Here is a 26,731-nt window from a genome sequence, read left to right as displayed (position 1 = left end):
TGTGTAAAGTAAGTTTAAATAACTATCTTTTGTAAACATGTTTTGCTTTTAAATTGATATAAATCACCTTTTTTTAAAAAAAGCAAGCGTTATTATTTATCTAAGTTGGAAGTAACTCAGTTTCTACCATACCTTTCAAAAGATCTCTGGAAGATTGAGTGAGTATTTCATTAGCATTCTCCATTAGGCTAAACAGCCAGTCAATAAACTGTGAATAAATTTAAAACTCAAATGTTAGAATTTTTTTTAAAAAAATTAAAATAACTCAATTAAGCCTTCTCAACTTTGTCCAGACATGTTGGAATACAGTTATTGCCATCTCAAAAGTCACGGATTATGTGGGTTGGTGCAGATGGGAAATGTAGTTCAAAGCATTGGGAGGGAGGGAGGGGAGGGAGGGAGGGGTAACAAAACATCAGAGAAACCTGCTTCAATTAAAGTTAACAAGCTGTTGCAGAAATTGTCATTATTGCTTAAAAAATATATCTGGACTTCAAATATAAAGTCCAAACTGTTTCATATGAAATGCATTTTAAAGACAATTCAACATAATCAAGATGAGAACAAAGAAATGTGTGGGTTTTTAACCATTCCTTTGAAAAGCAACCTTCCCCCAAAAAACACAATTTCTTAGAAATGATAAAACAGAGACACATTAAATGGATTTATAATCTAGCACATAATCTAATTTGAAGTTCTCAATTCTACTGGCCAACTCTGATTGATATTGCATGCTGATCTGTGTAATTATTAGAGATAAGTGAGAGCTGCGTGTTACCTTGCGAGCAAGGAAGAACAGCATTGCTGCCATTCTTTCAGGACTTTGAAAGATTAATCGCTGTTTGTAAACTCCCTGCAATGCCATGCCTTAAAATCCTACTTTGTAATCCTAATATTATAAATCTGTTAGTGTTGGGCAGCATTTCAGAGGGAAAGGCATGCTAAATTGCATCTTTATGCATCTTCCTTAGAGCAGCAGTATCTCTTCCCAGGAATCTGCTACTCTCCAATGCAACTCCATAGCTCATGCAATCCTGGAAAGTTTGAATTTCATTTAAAGATCTGTCAACAGGTTTCATATCATGCTTCAGTGTGTTTTATGCCCAGCCCTAATTTCAATCATGCCAAGTTCTTCTCATGTGAAGTGCTTTTCACTGGATGATTTTGGGAGGATGCTGCAATTATCCACATGCCACTTAGAGAAGATACACTGGGTTTAAGCTGCCAATATTCCAAACATCTTTACGTCAGACTAACAAGTTCATAGCTAGGAAAGAGGTTACGATGGTCTTAAAAATGTATTGGGAAAGATGATGTGATGGGAATTCTTTCTTTCATCATCAGTTCCTTCTATAAAACACATATAACTATAAACAAGCATGAATTGAAGCCAGATCCCAATATTAGAATGCAGACATGGTGGTCTTCTGGTCAAGAAGAGAATGTACCAACAGGTATGACACTTAATTTCTCAAAATATTTATAGATTTATTTAACGATTGCATTGATATACTGTTGCAATCTACAGATTCCCATTTCTACTATATGTGAGTCCAGCTGCTGGCAGATCAGAACCTGCAAAGGATTCTTTCAGACTGGTGAGTGAACTAGTGTCAAGACATGATAGTGGCAGACTAGTTTTCATGATTTCTGTGCAAAACATGGATGAGTATTTGGCTCCATTAAAAAAAAAACCTTTTACTCTAAATTCTCTCTCGTTTATTTTTATTACCTACACAAACATTTTAACTGTCCCATTTTAGCTGGTGGAACTTTCCATTTGCTGTTGTTCTTCTTAGCAATTATTATGTAATTATTACTCTAAATGACTTGGGCGACTTGCAGGATAAAAATTCCAACCAGACAGACTGTCTTCTGAATGGCAATACTGAGTTCAAGCAATAAAAAAAAAAGTTCAAGCCCATCATGAGTTCAGTGGACATGTGCAACATAAAACACGTACCTTTGGTGTTTGCTCTTTCCAAGGCTCTTTGGTTAACAGAATTTGCAAGCTACCTGGAAGAAGAGTGAGTATCTCTTTGACTGCCAAAGTATCCACTGGACGCTTGCCTAAGCCACGTGCAAGGACTCTGTCTATTGTTTCACACTGCCAGGCAGACCAGTCTGCACTAAGGCCAAGTAGCATTGGCAAGTCATGATCGGCCCAGGCAACCACACAAGCAGCGAAAATCCACAACAGGAAGCTGACAGCCTGAACAGGAAACAGATGCGCATTTTGCTAAGGGGATCAGTGAAGTCTGGAAAGGACTAGAGTCACAATAATTTACAAATTATGGAGTTCAAACAATTAAGAAAAAGAATGTTACCAGAACATTTTAATGGTCTTAAAGCTAATATCATTTTTTTTTAACATAAGCTATATCGGGCTGGAAAAAAAAAACTTTTATTTTTAATTTCTAGAAAAACCAAGTGAGCTTGTAGAAATGACTTAAGTACAATATTTTATAGTATATACTACTATGCTGTAAATAAGCCTGTTCGTCTAATATAAAAAATTCTGCAAAAAGTTCTATTGGCGCACATTGCAATAATTGTAGTACAGGGAGTTCCGGATTTCAAATCTGGAAGATCGTATTTTATTAATGTCAAGTCCTCGGAGTTACGATCGGCACCAGGCAAGAATGTCCGGGTCTGTTCTTATTGGCTGTGAGAATTGCAGCCCCCGGATTGGCTGCCCGCCTGACAGCAATCATATAAATAGCTGTCAGGCGTTCCCTGTCAGTTGTTGTTGTTATGTGTGTTAGCAAGTTAATAAAGCGTTCTATTGAAGCTGAGGCATCTGTCTTATATTAGCTTAACCAGAACAAAGCAATTAGCTCTGACATTTTCTTATAAATGGGATGCACCAGTTTGTAGTCTTGTTGGTAAGATAAAGATGGTGGCTACTTGGGCTGTGATATGGTGGATACAGTCTTGGACTGGCACTGGGAAAACCCAAGTTTTAGCTCATCTTCAACTATCTTCAGACCGCTATGTGACTGGGCCAATCACTTTCTCTCAACCCCACCTACTTCACAAGATGGTTATGCGGGGCAAAATTGAAGAAGTGACTGTTTTGTATACAGCCTTGAATCCTAAAAGAAAGATGGGATATGGATCTAACAGATACGTAAGAAATAAAAATAAGCCTTCACGAATTCAAACTTGAAGGACAAAAGGGGCATTCACATAACATTTGTTTCTAGCTGCTTAAAGCAAATGCATATATTTTTTTCCAGGATCATGCTATAGCTGCCAACAGAACCCATACAATCCTAGAAAAGATAAAAGCTGATTTAAGGGGTGCGGACAAGGACTGTACAAGTAGTCCTATATGCCCTTAAGCACCCTTCGTCTTTAATTCCAAAGTGATGCACAGCTCTAAAATGTATTCAGTACACAAGGGGTCTTGTATGTATTGTATGTATGACAAATTGTATGTATGACAATAAGAGAATGAATTGTGGATCAGGAATTTTTCTGCATTCAGCTTCAAGAGTATTTCCTATAATAGAGATGCTTTCCTAACCAATCTATCTATTACTCGGTGACCTTGGCCAAGTAAATAACACTAATTGTCCCAGTAAAATAAAAGGGGAGTGCGGTGGAATAAGAAATCCTGATTCAAAGGATCTTAGTGTGACTATCTAGATAAGATATATGGAACACTTTAGTTTCTAAATCACAAATGCAAGGTAGTCCTCAACTTAAAACTGGTTGTTTAACCATGGTTTGAAGTTATAAGAGCCTTGGAAAAAGTGATCTATGATCCACCATCAAAGTTATGACCGTTGAAACATGCTGACAGTCATGTACTCATAATTTGGGTACTTGGCAACCAACTCACATTTATGAAGTTTGCAGCATCTTACAGTTATGCGATCACAATTTGTAACTTGACCAGGCGGCTTCAACTGAGGAATCAAAATCAATTGAGGAAGGCAAATTCGGTTAACAACTGCATGATCCATTTAATGACCACAGTAAAATCATCATAAAATTGGGTCCAGCCACATGATGACTCCTATAAGAACTGCATCATTTAGTGACTGGTCCCAATTGTGGTCGTAAGTTGAGGATTACCTATCATGCCCACATATGTTAACACTCAATTCTAGGAGGATTTTTTTTTGTAATATGTTTAAGTTTTAGGGTGAAAAATTGCTATATAAAACAAACCACTACTTCAAACAACAACTTCATTTGAGGTTTTTGCAGTGCAGGTAGTTCCTCAACGTACGCCCACAATTGAGCCCAAAATTTATGTTGCTAAGTCAGAAATTTGTTAAGTGAGTTTGTCCCATTTTACGACTTTTCTTGCCATATTTGTTAAGTGAATGACTGCAATGGTTCAGTTAGTAACATGGTTGTTAAGTGAATCTGGCTTCCCCCATTGATTTTGCTTATCAGAAGGTTGCAAAAGGTGATCACATGACCCCGAGATACTGTAATGGTCATAAGTGTGAGTCAGTGGTCAAGCATCCAAATGTAAATCATGTGACCATGAGGATGCTGTATCAGCCATAAGTCTGAAAAATGGTCATAAGTCACTTTTTTTCAACGCCGCTGTAACTTTGAACAGTTCACAGTGCAGGGGTGTCCAAACTTGGGAACTTTAAGACTTGTGGACTTCAACTCCCAGAATTCCCCAGCCAGCGGCTGGCTGGGGAATTCTGGGAGTTGAAGTCCACAAGTCTTAAAGTTCCCAAGTTTGGACACCCCTGCACTAAGTGAACTGTTGTTAAGTTGAGGACTACCTGACAAATCAAATTTAACCAGAAGCAAGTCCTACTATTCTCTTGGGGCTTATTCACAATAAAATGTGTAACTTAATAAAGTAATTCTATGCTAGTGAATTTTATGCTTTCCTCAGGCAACAAGAATCAATAAGAGTCACAGAGCAGAATTTAACCTGGTCCACATAAAAGGCTAACCTATAATGTATTTGTTTTTGGCTTAAAGTGATCTAAATACAGCTCAGGGCTTTATACGTTTTACTGCTACTGCCCAAGAAACTATTGTTCAAATATTGATATATAATTAATTAAGAACACATGATTTTCCAGACTTCTGCTCAATCCACTGCTGACACTAATGGAAAAGAAAATAAATATGCAAAATTAAAGCCTGGCTTGCATTTTCTAATATATCAGATACATTATTGGATATATATTTACTTGATTTTCATTGCCTATGCCTATTTTATAGAGATTATATTTACATTACATCTTGTATTTGGGGATTACCACTATAATGACAATAATATGAATAATTCAATTCAGCTAAATCATGGGCAGAGCAAATTATAAAGGTAGTTTTATGAATCCTCAAAGTATTTACATTTTAATTGCAGCTATTTCTAAATGTATCCCCAAATGTTTTCTTCCTAGATTTCATCACTATTCAGGCATTCCTGGTGGTCAATTTCCAAATTATAAACATGAATCCCCAAATGTTATTTTGCTATATATTTTTTCCAGACGCTGTCATTTTTATTATGGAAATAATAACATGATCTTCTCCTAAAACAGCGGTTCTCAACCTGTGAGTCGCAACCCCTTTGGGGGTCGAACAACCCTTTCACAGGGGTCGCCTAAGACCATTGGAAAATACATGGTCTTTCTAGGGCCTAGAGGATTAAGCAGACCTCATGAGGAAGAGGCGCGTAGTGAACACACAAATGCGGTTGGCAACGTGGAAGGAGCCACATGGCTTTTAGGAGCCCGGTGCTGTTCCTGCAGGTTTAATCTTTTTCCAACTCCCACTGTCTCTTCCCCTAGGCTTTGAGGACAAATTAGCCACAGGAGCTAAATCGAGAATAGAAAGCCCAGCACCTTAAGCTGGGAGAAAGGAGCAGGGAACGAGAGAGAGGGAGGGAGGGAGGGAGGAGAGACTCACCGCGATCTCTCTGGTGGCTGCTAGGTGTAATAAGTGAGTTAGAAACTCCGGCCAGATTTCAAGCTCTTTTTGCTCATGACGTTTTCTCTGTGGTGCTTTCACACACACACACACAAAAACCAACCGGGGTCCCTTGTTAATTCTCCCCCACGATTTGCCCTTTCGAAAACGCGGGCTGTCCAATACCTGTGAAACCTTATTAGGAAATGTATGTCAGAGTTTTGAGCCCAGGTGGAAAGCCGGATTTTGAGTGAGGGCATGTAAAGGTGGCCCGGGGTGGGGGTGGGGGCAGGCATCCGCCTCCTCCAGAGCGAACCGCTTGCAGTTTTGACAACAAATGCTGGTGACCTGCCGCCAACCAGAGGGGAAGAGTCAGCCTCCTTGAGGCAGGAACTGATGGGCTGGCTGTGCCGAGAGGGGAGGGCGACCAGTGTGATGGCCTGGGGAACGGGGAAAGAGGAGGAAGAAAACAGCCATTGTCGCTGCGATAAACAACCCTCCGCAGTTATACAGCTGTCGGGGGGGGGGACGCTTTAGATGTTGGAGATTCCAGAGTCCATGGGGACACGGGTTCCCTGGGCTAATCAGATTATGTCCCAAAGGTGCTTTTTCTGGAGGCAACTGGACTTTGTTTTTCCTTTGAAGATGTTTGGCTTCTCATCCCAGAAGCTTCTTCAGCTCTGACAGGACAGTGAGAATGGAAGGATATATATTCCTTGGAGACTGAAATCCTTCATTCACCACTATCCTGTCAGAGCTGAAGAAGCTTCTTGGCTGAGAAGTTATGAAGTTATGAAGTAGCAATGAAAATTTTATGGTTGGGGGTCACTACAACATGAGGAACTATATTGAAGGGTTGCAGCATTGGGAAGGTTGAGAACCACTGTCCTAAAGCAAGCATTTCTTGATATTCCTCAGAAAGAGTTTACTGTATTTTTCGAAGTATAAGACGCAGCCTTTCCCCTCAAAAAAGAGGCTGAAAATCTGGGTGCAACTTATACACTGAATACAGCTTGTTTTTGCCTCCCGTAACTCCACCCCTTCACCAAAATGGCCATGCATAGCTTTTAGAAGGCTTTCAGAGAATTCCTGGAGGCTCCGGAGGGCAGAAATGAGCAAAAAACGGCCCGTTTTTTGCCCCCCAGCCTCTTATAAGATTCCTAAAGGCTATCCATGTCCCTTTTTTGACAAAAAAATGGGCCGTTTTTTGCTCAATGTTGCCCCCCACCCCCCAGGAGCACTCTACAAGCCTCTTAAGGGCTATTCATGCCCTTTTTTTGAAGAAAAATGGGCCAGTTTTTTTGAAGAAAAATGGGCCAGTTTTTGTGAAAAACAGGCTGTTTTGGGGAAGTTTGTGGAGTGCAAAAATTTTTCCTCTTCAAAACCTTGCTGCGTCTTATACTCCGGTGTGTCTTATATTCGAAAAATACAGTAAATCACACATTTCAACTTGTTTTCCTTGTCTGAAAACAAAATGTAATTTTTCAGCAATGTACCTCTTGGGGAGAAACACTTTGCATAGAGGCCGTATTTAAGTAAACTTTTTTAATATATCCCATGAATTCCAAGAGCCACTCCATTCGTTTTAAGACTCCTGTAAAAGCAAAAGCAGAGAGGTCAAAATCACACACCCATTTTCAAATGTTGTAATCACAATCTTATGGACATTTTCTCCACATTTCCAGTCGTAACACAAGTAAGAGTTCCACAACCACATTCCCTTCAGATATATTGAAAATGATATGCATACTGGATGTAAGGGTTTAAATAGTTAGTGTTAGAGTATTGCTTTAAATATTTTCTAATGATCAATAAGTGGCAGTAGCTAGTTACTTCTTGGATGGGAGGCAACCAGGAAATCCCAGAATAGTTCCAGATTAGACATGAAACTCAAAAATCAGAAGATGGCAATAGAAACAAACTTTTATGTAATTGCCAAGAAGCTGACATGGCTATGGCTGTATAAAGGAGTGGGACCTGATTCATTGGAAACTGCTTTTATAATCACTATTTTGCAGCTACAGACAAGCCAGATTGGTGTAGTATCAAGCTAAAAACTCAAGAGATTGCAACTTCTACTTCTATTTTAGGCATGAAGCTATCTGGATGACTTCAGGCTAGTCATACACTCGCAACCCTAGGAAGCAGGCAATGGTAGATCACTTTTGGAATCTTGCAAAGAAAACCACAGAGACTTGTCCTGCCAGGCACCAAAAGACAAGACTAATTTGAAGACACATAAACACACAGCCACAGAGACTGTTTTAAATGTAAGATACTTAATTCAGTATCACCTTTCCCCCAGAAACTATGAAGTCTGCAGATTTTTGAGAATTGCTTGGAGGCAATAATGGACTGATGAATGGTTGAATAATCGAAGATGAGTTAAGGAAAAACAGGCTTACAGTGGACAGGTGATTCTTAAATTTAAGAATTTAATCTCTTTTGACTAACGCAGCAGTTTGAAGAACACATATGTGTCTTGGAGTCATTCTTCCCCTCTCTCCCTCCCTCCCACCCTCTCTCCAAATAGTCTCTATAGTGACAAAAAAACCCTCGATTTCAGATGGTGCAGGAGCTATGACCACATAAAGTCAAGGATTGTTTAGCTTCACAGACCCCTTCTATAATAATCTCTCAAATTACTGCAACGTGAGTTACACTGAATTATTATTGAAGATGGTCTGGCAGGTACAATTGATTAGAACTTATTTAATTAAATTAATTAAATAAATTTTGTTAAATTATTGAATGAGTTCTCAACCACAGTACAGGTGATCCTCGACTTACAACCACAATTGAGCCTAAAATTTCTGGAATACTGCATCCAGTTCTGGTCATCACAATATAAAAAAACATGTTGAGACTCTGGAAAAAGTGCAGAGAAGAGCAACAAGAATGACCAGGAGGCTAAAACACATTAACAACAATTACATGAATTGGGTATGTCTAGTCTAATGAAAAGAAGGACTATGGGAGACATGATATCACTGTTTCAATATATGAGGAGCTCCTACAAAGACGAAGGGGTCAAACTATTTTCCAAAGCATCAAAAGGCAAGAAGAGAAACAATGGATGGAAACTAACCAAAGAGAGACGCAACCTAGAACTAAGGAGAAATTTCCTAATGGCGAGAGCAATCAACCAATGGAAGTTGTGAGTGCTCTATCACCAGAGGCTTTCAAAAAGAATCTGGGCAACCATTTGTCTGAAATTGTATAGGGTCTCCTGCTAAAGCAGGAGGTTGGACTAGAACATCTCTAAGGTCCCTTCCAACTCTATTACTTTATGTTCTATTCTGTTTTATGTTCTATGGCAGGGGTGTCAAACTCGCGTCGTCACGGCAGCATCACGTGATGTATCAGGACTTTCCCCCTTTGCTAAACTGGGCGGGGGCAGAGCCAGCATCCATCCGCCATCCTTGAATTTGACATTCCTGTTCTCTGGAGATATGGCCATTCATACAGGCATTTTAAGAGTTGTAGGATAATAACTCTTCCAAATTAGATTCCCTTACAGATTTTTTTTCAATAAAAATATGTTACTTCAAGTTTTAATTCCTATCAGTTTTTAGAACTCAGATGAAGATCAATGCTTCTTTTATAAACAATGGCTTCCACCTTGTTATTCTTTCATGAATCCCATTTCTATCCAGTATTTTTCTGATGGTGGATTTATGAATATTGGATTTAACCAGGGTGAGAGAAGCATAAAGATCCACAATGTTGTTTGTGACTCCTTTATGACTTCCTGGTGATCTTATGCTGTGCTCTTGCATCAATTTGGACAGGATAACTACTCTTGGGAAGATTCACTATTGCCCAAGTCTTCTCTGTCTCAACACTGTGTCTCTGACTGTACTTCACCAAAGCCTAGAGCTTTCTAAATTGGATGTAACTTTTTCTACTGAAACGGATAGGTAGCGATAACTTTTTAATAAAAGTCTTCAAAAACTTTTTAGAGCAGGATAGGGTGCACTTTTAGAATTTGTATAGTAATGTTGTGGCAACGTTTGTAAGGTTTATATAGGACAGGAGGGGTCCAGAAGTGAGATTCAGCCGGTTCGAATGAACCGGTAGCTCCAACAATCAGCTGAGAGCGAACCGGTTTGCTCCGACAATCAGGATGCCCCACCCGCTCTCCTTTGCGCTTTTCTTACCTATATCCTCTCAACTGATTAGCACAGCAGAGTGGATTGCCGCGCTTCAGCTGTGTTACTCCCCAAGAAGTAACTTACCTTTGGTAAAACTCAGATGCATGAAGCGCAAGTGTGCAAGTGAAACACCAAACCAGTTGTTAAACCGGCAGGATCCCACCACTGGAGGGGTCCAAATCTGTTTATTGAAATACTCAAATACAATTGGCTCTTATTATTTTAACTGAATTGGCTGGATAGGGGTGGGAGAGGAATTACTCAGGCATAGTGCTCAATGGACAAATTTATGAAATAAGTGAAACAAATACCAAACTTTGTTGTTATTTTTCCCCCCCACAGATTATCTTTATATATTGGTAGGACTCACACAAAGCTCTGATAAAATTAAAAGGAAAAGATATACCAACATTCAGGAAATCTGAAAACCGGGGTGGGGGGGGTGGGGGGGGTGAAGAAATATTTTTTTTAAAGGACTGTAAATAATATGCACCAAGAATTTAAGCTGACCTTGCACAATTTATGTTCCACAAGGCCAAATGCAGTCTACTAGCACTTCAATAAATCTCCATCTTTCTGATGTCTGCCTGGAACTGGGGGAGGGGGAGGGGATATTGGTGCATGCATAGTTCTACAGAAGGACTTGGGAGAAAATAATTAGCAAATGCGAATAAAAGGAGGTTTGATACATTACTTTACTATCAGTAATTATAATAAATGGAGATTAGTGGATCGCCCAGGGGTTTTTTTTCTTTTTTTTTGGGGGGGGGGGGGGGAACATGATTTCTTACCAGTGTTTTCATGGCTCAGGATTCGTGCATGATAAAAGCTATGCAGCAGCATCCAAACAATGGTTTCTTTCTGCTGGCACCAGCCGCAACACTAATCACATCATTCCATCTCAGCAAAGGAAATCTGCCTTGAGAAACTAAATAAACTTTGACAAATGCAACCTTTTCCAAATTGTTCTGCAAAACAAACCATGAAATGGATGAAAAATAGGAAACAGGCTCTATGGTGTAAGCTCTTACTCATTATTATTTGAAGACAGGAAACATTTCCTCACGATTTCTCAGGAAAAAAAGGGACATCGCATAATCAGAAAAGAGTTCTCCATTGAAAATGTTTCTGGCGATGCTCCTGAATGTCACATTAACAAAATGTCACATTTAAAATGTTTTTGAGCGTACCCTAATTGAAAATCAGGAAGCAGTTGCATATATCTCCTTCCCAACTCTTCATGAATTAAATCCTTTTTTCTTCCCTTCCGTGCCCATTTTATATATACACACACATGAAAATCATAGCAAATTTAAATTGTGATTACTTTATAATTCACAAATTATAGCCATGGATTTAAAGAGTTCTCTAGTTATGGGCACGAATAAACTAGGTTGTGCAAAATGTAACAGTGTTGCACAATTATTGTTCTGAATCAATGCTTAATACTAATAAACAAAAGAAAGAAGGAAATCAGGCTTGAGAGATTTAAAAAAAAAACCTTTCACAATAGTACACCCTAGTTTATAAACCATGATTCATGGGGTCAGAGCATTTCAAGAATAGCTTGGAGAGCAAAAATAATGTTACATGTACACATAGAACAGCAACACTTCACTTCATATATTCACTACACAAATATTGGGAGTTGCATCTCTCTCTGTGTGCTTGTGTCTGTGTGTCTGTCGATCTGTCTCTTTCTCCCATGTGGAATCATCAATACTGATTCTGTCTCAGACTGGCGGGGATAGCAGTAATAAATTAAAGCCACTCTGCCTATCTCATCAGGATCAAAATAGACTAGTTCCTGGCATTCTACTTACTTTAAGAAAACCTTGTTCATAACTTTATTTTTGTGAATGGTATCATCTTTCAACCTATTGTTTTAATGTTATTGGGATTTTAGTTCAGTATCTACTTCCAAACTGGACGTGGAACTGGAATGATAATGATAATGTTATGCAGAACAGTAGACAGACACAATTATCTCCATCTCCATAAAAGATTCATAAGGCTAAAATGCATCTATCTACCTTTGAAACTTCTGTAATCCGTTCAACTTCTGTATCAACCATTTCTGAGAGACATTTTGCTGCAAGTATATACATCTTTACATCATTCTGCTGAAGAAATAAAAACAAATGTATGTTTTAGCCTAAGCCAAGCCAGAAAAATCATTATGTTATGACATATCATCTTCTTCTGTTTCAAATTCTAAAACTCCACTTAATGTTATTAGTGATAGCAATGTGAATAAATAATACCTTGTACCAGAAACAATAATGCTTTAAACATAAACCAAACCAGAACTATCTTGAGATTACTGGAAAATGAAGGAAGGACAAAATTGTGACAAATACAGTATCATACATGCCCTCAGTATATCTCTATTTATGAATTGATCAAACTAGTGATTCTTAGTGCACAGGATTATATGAATGTGCCTATTATATAAAAATGTGCCTATTATAAAAAAAAACCAATCCTAATTTATACCCCATCAATTTATTTCCCAGGTTGTTTTGTAAGACTAAAATGTTCAGAAGCATCACAATTAAATTAAGACATCCTATATATGACCAACACACATTTTTGGGGGAGGATCCTTTCATGTCCTCTGGACAACAGTTTATAGCTGACTAATCCTTTCAATCCAGAAGCATCTAAAGAGTAGTGAGATGCTCATTTCCACATGTGACCAAAATACTACCAGTGCAAATATCAAAATAGTATTACGCTCAAACTAATATTGGAATCTGTATCTGTCGGAACATAAACTATCATTCATCATCTTCCTACCAATGAAGTAAGTAACATGATCTTGAAAAAAAAAAAGACTGTACTGAAATTTCCTGAATGTAGCCCATGCTTCAATAAGCAAGAAAACTAGACAAAAGCAGAATAAGAGGTACGCCAGGATATTAAAGGCAATATAAACAGGGCAGTTGTAAGGAAGAAATATGCTCCATTGCCATGACAGCTGATAGGGAGGTACAGACTTAAATCACTAACTGTCATGTATGCCTCCATTTTTTTTAAGATCAAGAGAGTTAAAAAACAAAACCTGCTTGTGGCCTGGAAATTAATACTCTCTGGTTCAACAACTTTGTGTTATGTTACTGGTAACTAGCCAGGCTCTTTAAAAAAATCAAAATTGTTTTGGGATCTTTTTATTCTGTAACTAGATACGCTCAAATTCTGAAAACATAAAGAGTCTAAAGTATGAAAGGATTATATTTCTGCTTCTTTTAATACTGGATAACTTACATTTGCCTTCTTTACAATTCTGCATATACACATATAATTGTCTACTAAGTTCTTTTTTTTTCTCATTTCATGTCACTTCAGCCTTCTTTACATTTTCCTAGATTTCAATAATGTAATATTCGAAAAAGTATGTCTTGATAAAATAAAGGTGCCTAATTGTAAATGTTCAAATTTGCAATAAATATAAAAATAAACATGCTCTTGATCAACAGAATGCAATCATTTTTAGAATGGTTTTAGAGGAACTTAGTCCCACGCACATGAGAAGATGAGGGAGTTGGGATTAGTATGAATAACCTCACTTAACTTAACTTTAACTTTATTCAATTTCTAGACCGCCCCTCTCTCAGAAGAGACTCGGGGCGGTGTACAGTCATATTAAAACAATAGAACAATAAATATACATAGTATAAATATAGAATAAATATAGGGCTGGAGGAGGTAACACTTTTTCCTTGCATGTGTTCAAATCAATAAGTGAAAAGGGCTTCCGTGTTGTCCATTAAGACTGGAGTCCCTTACAAGTCCGGCAATCCTAATTCTAAATTCGTCGGCAAAATTAAATATGACTTCGTTCTATTAACTAAAAATAACAGCATGGGTCATTTCAAAATCCATTTTACATATTTGCCATATTAGGCCTTTTGCAAAATGTTATTTTGCAAAATAACGTTTCAATTACTCTTATTCACTCAGTACTTCAGTTTCTAACATGAACTCAGTTCAGTGAATATCCTCTGAGTGGAACTCCAACTTAATTGAGTTAATAGATACTTTTTGAAGCAATGGAATCAAATGTGATTCTTGGGTTCAACAGTACAGCAATCAGAGAAAAAGACATTTCTAATGTTGATCTAAGTTGTTCTCAAATTAGATGCACACTCACTTTAAAAAGTCCAAGAGATTATCCTACAGCCTATTTGTGTAAGGCAATATCTATGAAAGCTCTGATTAAAATATTGTACGCAGTGAAATATCTGCATATGTCACAGCTCATTCTTTTTCATCTAGCCTTTCCAGTTCCCCCAACCTCTTTTATCTTCCCAAATGAGACCTTTTTCAGCAAAGTTGTAATACTTCAAATGTTTACTTTTCCTTACCCAAATCTCATTTGGCAAAAGCTCAAATATCTTCTCAGCAGCCTTGCAAAAACAACTCCAGCTGTGCTGAGTTGGGCTAGGAGATTTCATAGCTTGGCTGAGTCCTTGCAAAATATTCCAGCAAAGGTCTTGGTTTTTTGACTGTTTCTTTGTCTCGAAATGCTGCACCATAAACACTTCAGTGAAGATCTGCTGCTTGTCTTCGGCTACATATTTCATCCACAGAGGTAAGGAAGCAAAAAGGTACCTCTTGGCTTGTATCTGATGAGCAAATTCAGAGCATTAGGGATTCACAAGAATCTAATACGCATTACAACATTAAATCATAGTTGATTTATTTACTTCATTATTTTCAACAAATACCTTTGAAAAATACATGCATGTATCTGAAGACTACTACATAAACCAATATGATTTCATATTACATTTGTGGATGTGTCTTCTTTTTCATTCAGAGAGTAGGTTAGTTTAAAAAAAGAGTACAAATCTATTACATTAAGATATGTCTGCCCCCCCCCCCCACTTTCTATTAAATGGAGAGGAACCGCACAGTAAAAGGAACTTACTTTCTACATCCACCCCTATGACTGGGAAATAGAACAATTAGAGAAACAACACATACACTTAGACTGTAGACCAGAGGTGGTGCCACCCACATGCCTAAAATCATTGCCGCATTCTGAGATGATTGAGCTTGGGTCACAGCTAGTTCAATACACAACTGCTGTATTTCTTCTCCTAAAAGAAAAAAAGGATGAAGAGAATTGAAGCCATAAGAAGACATAGCAAAAGGATTGGAATAAATCACAAGCCTCAACTTCCTATACCAGAGGTCTGCCACCTTAAACACACAAAGAGCCATTTGGACCTGTTTCGCACACAAAAGAAAACACCGGGAGCCACAAAACTCAAGTGGGTGTGGCCAACTCAATGTCACTCCCACCCACTCACATGACCCTCCTAGCCACGCCCACCTAACCAATCATTAGGGCAGAGAACCCTATTGTCCTGGAAAACGTAATAGAATACAAGTAATGTTTCAGGACCATTGAAAAGCAATTACAGTAGTAATCCTTCTCTTACAACAGTTCATTCAGTGACATTCAAAGTTACAATGGCATTGAAAAAAGCGACTTATTTTTCACAGTTACAAACTTTGTAGCATCCCCATGATCACGTGATCAACATTCAGACGGTTGGCAACTGGTTCATATTTATGACTGTTGCTATATCCCAAGGTCATTTGATCACCTTTTATGACCTTCTGACAAGCAAAGTCAATGGTGAAGCCCAATTCACTGAACAACTGGGTTACTCAATCAACTGCAGTGATTCGCTTAACAACTAAGGCAAGAAAGGTTGCAAAATGGGGCAAAACTCAATAAATTTCTCACTTGACAACAGAAATGTTGGGCTCAATTGTGATCATAAGTTGAGGACTACCTATACACTCCCTAATGGTGATCCTGGTTGAAAAGACTAAATAAAGAAAGCAATTCAACTGACCCAAATTTGTTCTTTATGTGGGGGGAGGGTGTGTGTGTGCCTGGTTCTGCGCAAAAATGTAAGCCAAGTGAAATGAACTTTATCTCTTATTTACTTATTTCAAAGACATGAAATATTTATTTCATTTGTTTACATTTACCATTTATTTTTGCTATATTCCAACAGATACCCAATTCAATAGACTGCAATTACATTTTGATTTGATATCGAGTTACAAAAATATTCTAAAAGTATAATAAAATTAAAATCTAATTACAGAAGCATGATAAATAGAAAAATGTGCATTAGTCAACCAAGGTCAAGTAGGACTTTAAACAAAATTTAAATATGTTAGAATAGAAGAACTTGACTTGAATTTAGATTTAAACAAAAAAACATTACAATAAAAATGGTATTTACATGAACTGAGAAATAAAGGAATCCATAATCAGTTCTCAGTCCCGCCATGTATTCAAGTCCTGTCATATAGGAGAGGATGCTGTACTTTTGTTCTAATTGTATTTCCTCTGCCCCTTGAAATCTATGATGCAAATTTAAATTTCCAAAAGTCACCACAAACAAATGGTGTAATGGAGCCCATTAAGTTACAAGGAAATTCATAAACTGAATGTATAAAATTTTTACCTTCCACCTTCTATGAAGAATGCTTAATAATGGATAAACAGGAATAAATAAAAAATGTTATTCTATACTAAAAGAAGAGATCTGATTAAATTATTAATCTACCCAGAGGAATACAGACAGGATTCAGTCATTTATTCTTAAAGAAAAAAGCATACCAAAATCTAGCCGCAGCAGAGGAGCGAGAATTGATGCCCAGTTCAAAGGGGGATACTGATAGCTCCCTCCAATCAATGCAATGGGTGCCATGGCTGCCTTTAAGAAGCTTGGATGAACTTGTTCAGGCCCTAAAACAAAGCCTCCAATTACTACTTTAATAATTAGATACCTTGAATAACTGACATGTCTTACAATGATAAAAACAAAGAACCACTGGGTTATTTTTTGTGAGTTTTAACTGTATTTTACTGAGTTTCCAAAATACAATCATTTTTATCTCCATAGTAATATCTGATACAAAAGCCCATTAGAGTAAGGTTCAGATCCATTCCCCCCTTTTCTTCAGATATACAAAATAAATATACAAACACTGTCCAGATGCCCCTCCATTTCCTCTCAAAGAATCCCAATTTGACATGAAAGAAGTTAAAACTGACACAAGCAAATAGCATTTGCCACTCTTTATTAGGCTGCCATTCCTTCAGAACCAGGTCGCGGAAGTGATGGAGAGTGAGGGCGTGCACACGCAGCTGCATTTGTGAGAGTGGGCGCAGACCCTTTACTTTCTATTACGAATATCTTCTTGTAAATGGTAAAAATTGGGATTCTTCGGGAAAAAGTGGAGGGATACTCTTAGCTGTGTCCATATTACAGACATTAAGTATGTGTAGAATTATAAGTTCACATCACAATGTAAGTCTTCTCTGATTGTAAAAGAGAATGCTAATAATTTCTATAGTAAAAAAAAAATGTTGGGACCGTACTTTCAGTTATCATGTTACATTTGTGGGAGAGAAGAGAAGTAATTATTTCATTTCCTCACTGGAAGATGTTTTTCCCATAGAAGAATTTTTCATTTACCTTTCTTTCCGCCTTCTATAATAAAATCAATGGTTGCTCTAAGGAAACTTTTCTCAGGGAGGTAGCTAAAGTCAGAAGGAACTGTAAAGACAAAGGCAAGTCAGGTTAACCATTTGCACATTCACACTTGACAATTTTATAGCAGAATATAGGAAGGTGCCTGAGTTCAAAACTAAGGTCCACGCATAATATTTGTGTAGTGTGCTGAAAATAGTAGACAGCACCATGTCAAAAACTAACTTTCAGTTCATTTACATTTAATGAAATGAAAGCTAATATGATTAACTCTTCATCCCAGGGCAACTTAGAGCAGGAAAAAGCAGGTTGTGGGAAATTCAGTGAGAGCTAGAAAACCAGGAACAAAAAAATTTCTATCAGATTTATCAACAGGTGTCCCCTCTCTCCATGAACTGAAAAAAGGACACTCTACTCAAGTTGACTTCATTGCCTCAAAAATAAGTCCCAGCCTAACAAAACTCTTCATTATTATTCTCTTTCCATTGACATTTTTATGAATCTACAAACTCATATGAGAAGCTTCAACTTACCGGATGTTCGACTACGGGTTGCAGACACATTAGAAAGGTACAAATGTCCTAACATCCATGCAGCATTTACCTGAAGGCCTATCACCCCAGAAAAGCTGATTACCTACAAGGAGAATCGTCACAAATGAACCCAAATTATAATTCATTTTATGTAGATTATCATAATTATCAAATGAATGCCACTAGTTTAATGTATTGTTCGCATAAAGGCACACTCAATATTTAGGTGAGTACACCATATCCTGTAGATAACAGAATAAAAGTTGCTTTATTCTTTGAGGAAAAAAAATAGGCACGTGTTGAAGGAAGGAATGCCCCAATAATGATCATTCAATTGTCTATGAATATTTTCTCTGTAACAAAGCTAATTACTATTCTCAATAAGAAACTTTAATTGAAAACAAGAAGAATGACAGCAAAACATCAACTATATGGGGATTGTTGCCTGATTATACCCATACTCTGAAATCGTTTTGTTCAAATGGGAGTATACGTCTGTGAATATTTAATAGGTGTGAAATACAAAATACAAAGCAAGGAAACCAATGATTCCAAAATTGGAAAGGGAATTTTAATCAGTAGGACCATAAATGCATCCTGCTATTAAGGTGTCCTTTTTCTTAATGATTAGTTGGAGTGAGATAGTTCACTACAGGCTGGAATAAAGACTACTGATAAAGCAGAAGATGGAACTATGGCATGTGAGATCCAATGGATAGTGGATAGCAGCTTCAATGACTATTTCCCAACCTTGCTAAAAGACTGATATGATTACTAACCATTTCCAAGCCAACTCTTTCAGAAAAAGAAATGGGCCCAGGAAAGAAATAAGCAAGGTAAGCTCAGGAACAAAACATGTGTTTGAATCATATTAATTACATTGGTAATTAAATTATTCCCTTATATTTAATCACTTTACCATGTCACAAAAAAATGTGGCAGCAACTTTTGAAATAGAGCACCTGAAGACTTAAAGGACTGCCTAGTTAATCCCATACTTTACCCAAAAAGAATTTCACAGCAATGTCAACAGGTTAAGCCATACCTGAGTCAGGGTTCGGATGACTTCATTAAGTTTGCTTTGAAACTGAGAAGATTGGATAGCTTCTGATTTCAGCTATTTTTTAAAAAAGGAAAAAGAAATGGGAGAACACCGATGGATGAAAAAATAATTGCACAGAAAGCCAAAGCATCTGTATGGTGAGGGACTTTTATGTATGTGCATGCATACATACATGCACACAAATATTTTGTTTTAGTGTTTATTTAATATGAAAACAATTTTATTTTCTAACGCCATCTAACGCCTGCTGCCAAAGCAATGTTGGGTACGGTCTAGTCATGAAAGCCAGCTTGTGGCTTTGACGCAGTCACTTTATCTCAGCCCAACCCACATCACAGTGTGTTGTTGTAGGGAAGATAGAAGAAGGAAGATGTGTTGGATAGGTTTGCTCCCTTTTATTCATAAAAATAATCAGGGCAAGGATACAAGTAAATAAATAACATAGTATTACACTCTGTAAGTCACTAATCAGGAAAGCATAAATGAATTCTAGTAAGCCACTTATTGAAATTTTTCTCAACTATTTATTTACTGCATTTGTTATATTCAAGAACACATCATTCTCCTTTCCCCTATTTTCCCAATAACAGCCCTTTAGACTAGCCCAAAGCCACCCAATGAGCTTCTGTGGTTGAGGGGAGGCTTGGATTTGGATTTTCCCAGGGTTAATCCTATATTTAACCACTATAGTATAATATCCCTTCAGTAAAAGCTATACCTTTGTTGACTCTGTAGTCATGTCTGTTATTGGAAAACACCAATCACTTGACATTATTTTTATCAGTGAATAACCCCTCCCACACACACACATTCTCTATATTTTATCACACTAAAGTATAACTGAGAAAAATATTCAGTAATAATAAGCTAAATACTTAATATGTTGCACCACCCAGAAGAAACTAGAACTGATCTTCTGTATACTCTAAAGAAAAAAATATTCTGTAATCGTAAACTAAATACTTAATATGTTGCAACAACAGAAGAAAACAGAACTGAGCTTCTATATATTCTAAATAAACATCTGTCTCTCATTCATGCATTGTGGAATAACATAGACCATCCTGTCTGGTGAGCAAAGTCTGTTCTGCATCATTGATGGAAATTTAGGAAAACCACTGCTGGTTCTAGAGGAGAGGTGCTAGGCTGGCAACCCACTCAAATTCTCACCTAGATGGCCCAAAGAAAGATGGAACCTGGATAACCAAGGCATCCCAAGGGAAGCAAGCTGAGAAGACTGTATTTGGAGTTTGCTTTCGGACACAACTTTTCTCTATGCGTAATGCAGTTACACTGGTCATTTTTTGTTACACAAGAACATACTCATGCAACTTGTTTTAGTACTTTTCTATATAATCATGTTTTTTTTAATGTACAAGGGTTTTCCTCCAAAAACAAGAACAGAGATATGGGGAAACAGTGGCTATGATTATTAAGAAGTACCATGGAAAGAAGGATGAGCAGCAGACTCTGCAGGCATGCATACATCTACAGACCTCTTGCTCTTCCCATACTAGCATTCTGCCCATGCCTTATACCCTTTCAGGCAGCAACGAAACAAAGTTATATCCTCCCAGTAAAATGGTTCAAAATAGCCCCATAACAAATTTTAAGCAGAAGCAGACAGAGGAAGCATTGTTAGTGTTATTGTAGGGAAAGCTATAAGTGTGCTCTATGTAAAAGAAGACTTGGATGTTTATGTGTGGCTAACATGTGCACTATTGTGTCCGGTGTCCCCCCGTTCCCCCCCCCAAAAAAATCTGAACTATTCTGGGGCAGCTCTCAAGGAACTAAAGTTGCCTAAATTTCATGTGACATTATGGTTTTTCCACCGGATATGATTATACTTTTGCAACACTCTGGGGCTTCTTCAATTCACCAGAAAATATAATGTAAGCCGTGAAGAATCAATACCATATGGTAAATTCCAAATAAAAAGATTTATTGTTCAAGTCTAAAGACAAGAATCTAGCCCATTAATTGGTCAGCACTAAATTGGTGCTAGATAAGAATCAACAGAATTCAAGAGGGCCTGGACTTGGAGCATCTGTGGACATGTGCCCTTGTGATAGAGCCAAGGTTGAGACAGCGGAGCATGTCCTTCTATTTTGCCCTATGTATAGCGTGGACAGATCTAGGTTACTGTCTCTTCCTGAAATCGTCCCTTCTGGTCCTGATGGCTGTGATTTGTTTGTGCATTGCCTTGGGGATGTCTCCTCGTACATCACATCTCAGGTTTCCGGGTTTTTCTTGAGAGCTGTGACCATTAGAGGAGAGAGCTGTAACCTCCCTTAGTTGGGCTTTTGGTGACTGGCTGCTGTGTCTCTTTTGTAGTGGTCGTGTTTTGGTCTGTGACTGTAAATAAAGTATTATTATGTAACAATTCTAGGCTGAGTCCTTTTTTGATTCCGCCTGCAGGCTCTGCCTCTTCTTCTCCTACATCTACTCTATAAAGTTGCTTCCCTATTCTTAAATTTGAAAACTATGTAAATTCAAGATGGAGATTACCATGCCCTTATTTTACCTGTATCATGGTACTTTCAGAACCCACTAGAGAGACCAAGCCATTGACCGCTGCTAGTCTTTGCATTGTAGGGGCTCCCTAGAATCAAAGCAAAACCAAAGTTTGTAAGAGAAAAAGCGAATGCTCTTGAACTGCTTCTTGCAAGAAAGGATTCCCCCCCTCCCCAAATTCTTCCACCCACTGATCCAATGACAGACATCCCAATGCCAAATATGCTATCATCAGCATTGTGAAATGGATAGCTTTCTACTCATCATCTCAGGATCTGATTCATAACTTATTCAGCCTTTCAATCATTTCAAAAATGATGTGCAGCCAAGGGACTCTGTAGTCAGGAAGAGATGAATAGCACAAAAGGGAAGAGAAAAACGACTGCTTAGAAACTTTCACCTTCAACCACTTTAACCCTCGAAATCTTTGTGGTTGCTTTTCTATCTGTTAAAAAACAATACTGCGGTAAAGCAACGGGGTGGGGAGAGCAGAAGGACAGGGAAGTGTTAAGCAGCTTCACTTAACTTTTACCATGCCACTGGTTTTCAGTTAAAAGCAGTGTAGGAACCCCGAAATGCATCTGCTGATATAAGTTTGGTCCTGGGTCAAACTTATATCAAACAGAAGCTCCTTCAGCTCCACTGCATGAATCCTGGAACTTCAGATGTACTTCAGATGGGTGGGGGAGATAGAAACAAAAGAATGGAATTGAACACAAAAATAGTTTGTCACGAAAGCATCTGCCTGCGAAGGCTCCTGGATTGGGGCTGAAAGGCAAAAGTGGAAGCAGTATGCTCCGTCCCATAGTTGGAAGACCAGGTTGCCCTGATAGACTGGTCTCACAGGGGGGTGGGGGTGGGATGGATAGAATCAGCCCATTCTAAGCCTCAAGATGTCCCATTAACCACAGCTAGCAGAAACAAACTGCTTTATTCCATAGTTTTTTTTTTAAAAAAGAAGAAGAAGCAGACTGGCACATTGCATCCCCAGGAATGGTTCAAGCTGTCAGTCAGCTCATACAGTTCCAAGTGTTTTACCTCAGCAAGTACAGTTTTCATCCAGGCAGGAAATAGCTTATTGCTGAGAACGTCTGCTTTTCCATGTCCGCATATAGACAATCCATGAACAAGGCTCCCCAAGGCTAAGGCAAAACCTGGTGTCTGGAGCAGAACAAGACATAAAGCAGGCAGCACATCAGGAAGGCCGTTTGTTTTGCATTGTGAGAGAAAAAGTGAGAGAAAAAGAGTGAGGAAAGGGGGGGGGGCAGAGAAATCCTTAATTTAAGAAACATACTGTAGTACTGTTGTGAGTTCTTTAAAACAAACAAAATCAAAATGCTTTTATGTTGTTGCAGTCAAGCATGGAAAATGAACTTGGACTGTATAGTATTGGACACAGAGCAGCCCTTCTTCCAAACCAGATAAAATACTGCTTAAGATCAAGTGTAATTAAAAGTGAAAAAAAAAATCTTAGCATTCACAAACAAAAATATACCAGATTAAAAGATTGCAAAGCCATGAATGTCTTCATTATATTGTAAACATCATCCACTTTGAAGTGACCCATTTCGGTTTGCTAGTGTTCTTTATATAATTGCATTAAAAATTAGAAGGGTAGACTCTTAGCAGGGAAACAGTTGACATAATGACATCAAAGTACTGAATAAGATGACCATGTTTTATGGAACAGCCTTTTTCAACTGGTACCCTGCAAATGTGTTGGGATTATACTCTTAAATTTTTCAATTATTTGGACATTGTAAGAGGAAACCATGTTAATTGACAGTGGCAAAAAAAAGGAGTGAATAAGAATTTTTATTTAAATTTTTTATTATCCTTTTTTCGAATTGCAACTCACTTCATCGATTGCAAATGAAGGATTTAAATTGGGCAAAGGCAGGAGAAAGAGAAAAGTAAAAGCGATTATACAGACGCAATTTACTTATAAAACAAATCCCAAGTATCTTGTCTATTAGCAATTGTAATGTATTAATATATGTCAGATTTGTATCCATTACGTCTTTTGCACAAAGACCTTTTTCTCCCATTTGTCCTAGATAGAATCCAGAGGAAAGAGGCTGAAGCACCACACTAGAAACCAAGAAACCAGAAGTTCTGGTCCTGCCATAAGTACAACCCCAGTTACTCTCTCACAAGTCTAGGAAGAACACAACAGCAAACCACTTCCAAAAATCCTTGCAAAGAAAACTGCAGGTACTTGTCCAGGCAGTCACCAGAAGTCAATAACTGATGACTCACCCATAAAATTTTCAGATAGGTATTGTTGGCAGATGATCGCATACATCACAATGGAAGCAAAGCAATAGCAATAGCACTTAAGACTTATATACCGCTTCATAGCGCTTTTACAGCCCTCTCTAAGTGGTTTACAGAGTCAGCCTATTGTCCCCAACAATCTGGGTCCTCATTTTACCCACCTCGGAAGGATGGAAGGCTGAATCGACCTTCAGCCGGTGAGATTTGAACTGCTGAACTGCAGCTAGCAGTCATCTGAAATAGCCTGCAGTACTGCACTCTAACCACTGCATGCTCCTAATCTTATGTGTGTTCTTGTTAGGTCCTGATAGGTCACACATTTTATCTCAGGATTCAAAACAAGGATAAAGTAATATCAAAGCATTTGAATCTCCCAACAAATTTCCTGACAAACTTTAGAGTGGCTATTTTGGAAAAACAGGACTTTAACAGCGGGTTATTTACACATGACAATTGTTAACAGATAAGATACTTGAAATATGCCACATGTGACCCTGAATCTGAATATTGTAACTATCTTTCCCTCCCTTTTCCTGCTTTAACTTCATTCAGGTTTAAATCCTATCTCAGCCTGAGAACTGAAGAAGTTTCTTGGATGAGAATTGAAATGGTTTCAAGGGAGAAAAAACAAAGTCAAATTCTTTTTTGGAAAAGCACCTTTGGGACAACTATAACCACAACTATCCACAGACATACTGGTTTCTTTCTGCCTCCATTTGAAGAAGCAGTTTGATTAGCTCTTCAGATCATTCATGCTATTGCTGAAAATATTAGGACGACACAAAATATTACAGAAATATTTTGAAAGCATACAATCCATCTACAAGCTTTATATCCGCTCCTTCCGTGTCAAGCTCAAGACCCACCTTTTCCAAATAGCTGGCCTGGCTCGACCATAACTTAGTAACGCTCCTGATGGGTTTTTTAATTTGGTAATTTTATTAGGGGATTTTAAATTGTGTTTTTTAACTGTCTTTCACTTAAGTCCATCCTCCTCCATGCACATATGTATATGTCTCTGTTTTTGTATATATGTTTGTCTTATGTGTATTTTTTATCTGCTTGATTGTACGCCGCCCCGAGTCCTTCGGGAGAGGGTTGCGGCTAATCAAATAAAATTATTATTATTATTATTATTATTATTATTATTATATCACCTGCTGATTCATTTCTGTTAATTTCTGCAGCTTGTCCATAACATCTTCGGCCTCTGTAGCCTCAACAATCCTAGTGCTGAAAGCAGAAACGCAGACACAGGCAATTGTGTAGGCAAGGATCTAGAAAACAGAAAAAGTAAGAAATGACTAGAATGAATTCATTTTTTAAAAGCATGTTTTATGTTCACACAATCTGGGAAGGACAAACATGCTGGAGAAACAGCAGATGAAAAGCAAGCATTGGGAAAGTAAACACCATTCTCTTACTTCCTGTAATGTTCGGCTTTGGTCTTCTGCATCATCCAAGTACTTGCAAAGTTTACGCAGAGAGGTGGAGATGTGAGCTTCAGAATCTGTCAAATTGCTGTGACTCATCAGTGACAGAACAAGTCCTACCCCCAAGATACATCCAGTGCTAAATATAGGAAATTATAGAAAAAGAAAGTGTTAAAAGACAGTCAGAATTCTAATTTAACCAGATATAGAGAATTTTATTTTTTCACATTCCAGTAAATTCTGGATTCCTATTAGTGTCATTTGTAAGAAATCACAATGATGTCAAAATGATTACATGTGTGATGACATGATCACATGACTGATATAATTATACAGCTGTGTCCTGCATAAAAGTCATTGCATTTTCAAGATGACATGATTATAAATTTGTGTCTTGTTTACAAACTTTGTACAAATATTAATGTTTATGTAATTCGGGATCAATGTTACAACTCTATTTTATATTCATATGTTAAAGTTACACACAGCCACGGAACTATATTTTTAAGTGCTTGTTTAAACAAGTATGTGCAATCATTATTCAGTTCATAGCAGCTCATAGATAAGTTAAGAAACTGACATATCTGAAATGAAATTCATTACAACAGATCTGTCACTCCAGGTTCTGCCTGACTTATAGTTATAATAATTTATTAAACTTGTATGCCACTCAACAGTGGTTCAAGCATAATTGGATCCACTAAGAAGCATTGCATCTGAGACAATGTCAAGAGATACGTATGACAGCCTTTTCAGACAGGTGATTCTCATCAAGTAACAAAATACATCACTCTTACTCCACAGTGTGGAAGTCCCTGCTATTCAATCCTTCTACTGGAAACAATGAGAAATATCTGTAAAGCTGTATGATATTAGGCACATCATGCAGCACAGGTGGAGACTCATAATAAACATCCACAATGCAAGAACTGTGTAAATTTGTATTGGCTAGTATTAGGAGCTACATAAAAATAAAAACAATTATATCAGTGATGGCCCTGATGTAGTCATACCTTCATAGAACTGAAGCATATTTATTCAATTCATGAAGTAGATATTAAGAAAAAAAATAATGCTGGTATAACAATTTCTCACTGTTGTTGCTTTAATCCAGGGGTGTCCAAATTTGGGAACTTTAAGACTTGTGGATTTCAACTCCCAGAATTCCAGCATGGCTGGCTGGGGAATTCTGGGAGTTGAAGTCCACAAGTCTTAAAGTCCCCCAGTTTGGACAGCCTTTGCTTTAATCATTCAGTCCTATCCGACTGGTGGCAACTTCCTAAGCATGTGCTCTCTATGCTACCCTGTCAAGCACAGCTTCTTTCAGTTG

General features: G+C 37.8%; 1 protein-coding gene across 1 annotated transcript in view; it reads right to left on the bottom strand.

The window, feature by feature from the left end:
• The window catches only part of FOCAD (focadhesin), a 162,474-nt gene that overhangs the window by 784 nt on the left and 134,959 nt on the right, over window positions 1–26,731 (bottom strand). Inside the window, 16 exon segments of the mRNA XM_081942659.1 lie at window positions 133–208; window positions 1,964–2,212; window positions 7,395–7,492; window positions 10,844–10,921; window positions 10,924–11,020; window positions 12,086–12,175; window positions 14,420–14,680; window positions 15,042–15,157; window positions 16,705–16,833; window positions 17,567–17,647; window positions 18,115–18,217; window positions 19,160–19,231; window positions 21,702–21,779; window positions 22,730–22,852; window positions 25,126–25,245; window positions 25,393–25,540. Of these exon segments, the coding sequence (XP_081798785.1) occupies window positions 133–208; window positions 1,964–2,212; window positions 7,395–7,492; window positions 10,844–10,921; window positions 10,924–11,020; window positions 12,086–12,175; window positions 14,420–14,680; window positions 15,042–15,157; window positions 16,705–16,833; window positions 17,567–17,647; window positions 18,115–18,217; window positions 19,160–19,231; window positions 21,702–21,779; window positions 22,730–22,852; window positions 25,126–25,245; window positions 25,393–25,540 (1,919 nt within the window).

This window comes from Natrix helvetica (genome assembly GCF_964273705.1).
Source record: "Natrix helvetica genome assembly, chromosome: 2".
In the NCBI taxonomy this organism is placed as follows: Eukaryota; Metazoa; Chordata; class Lepidosauria; order Squamata; family Natricidae; genus Natrix; species Natrix helvetica.
This window is presented reverse-complemented; position numbering and strand designations above follow the sequence as displayed.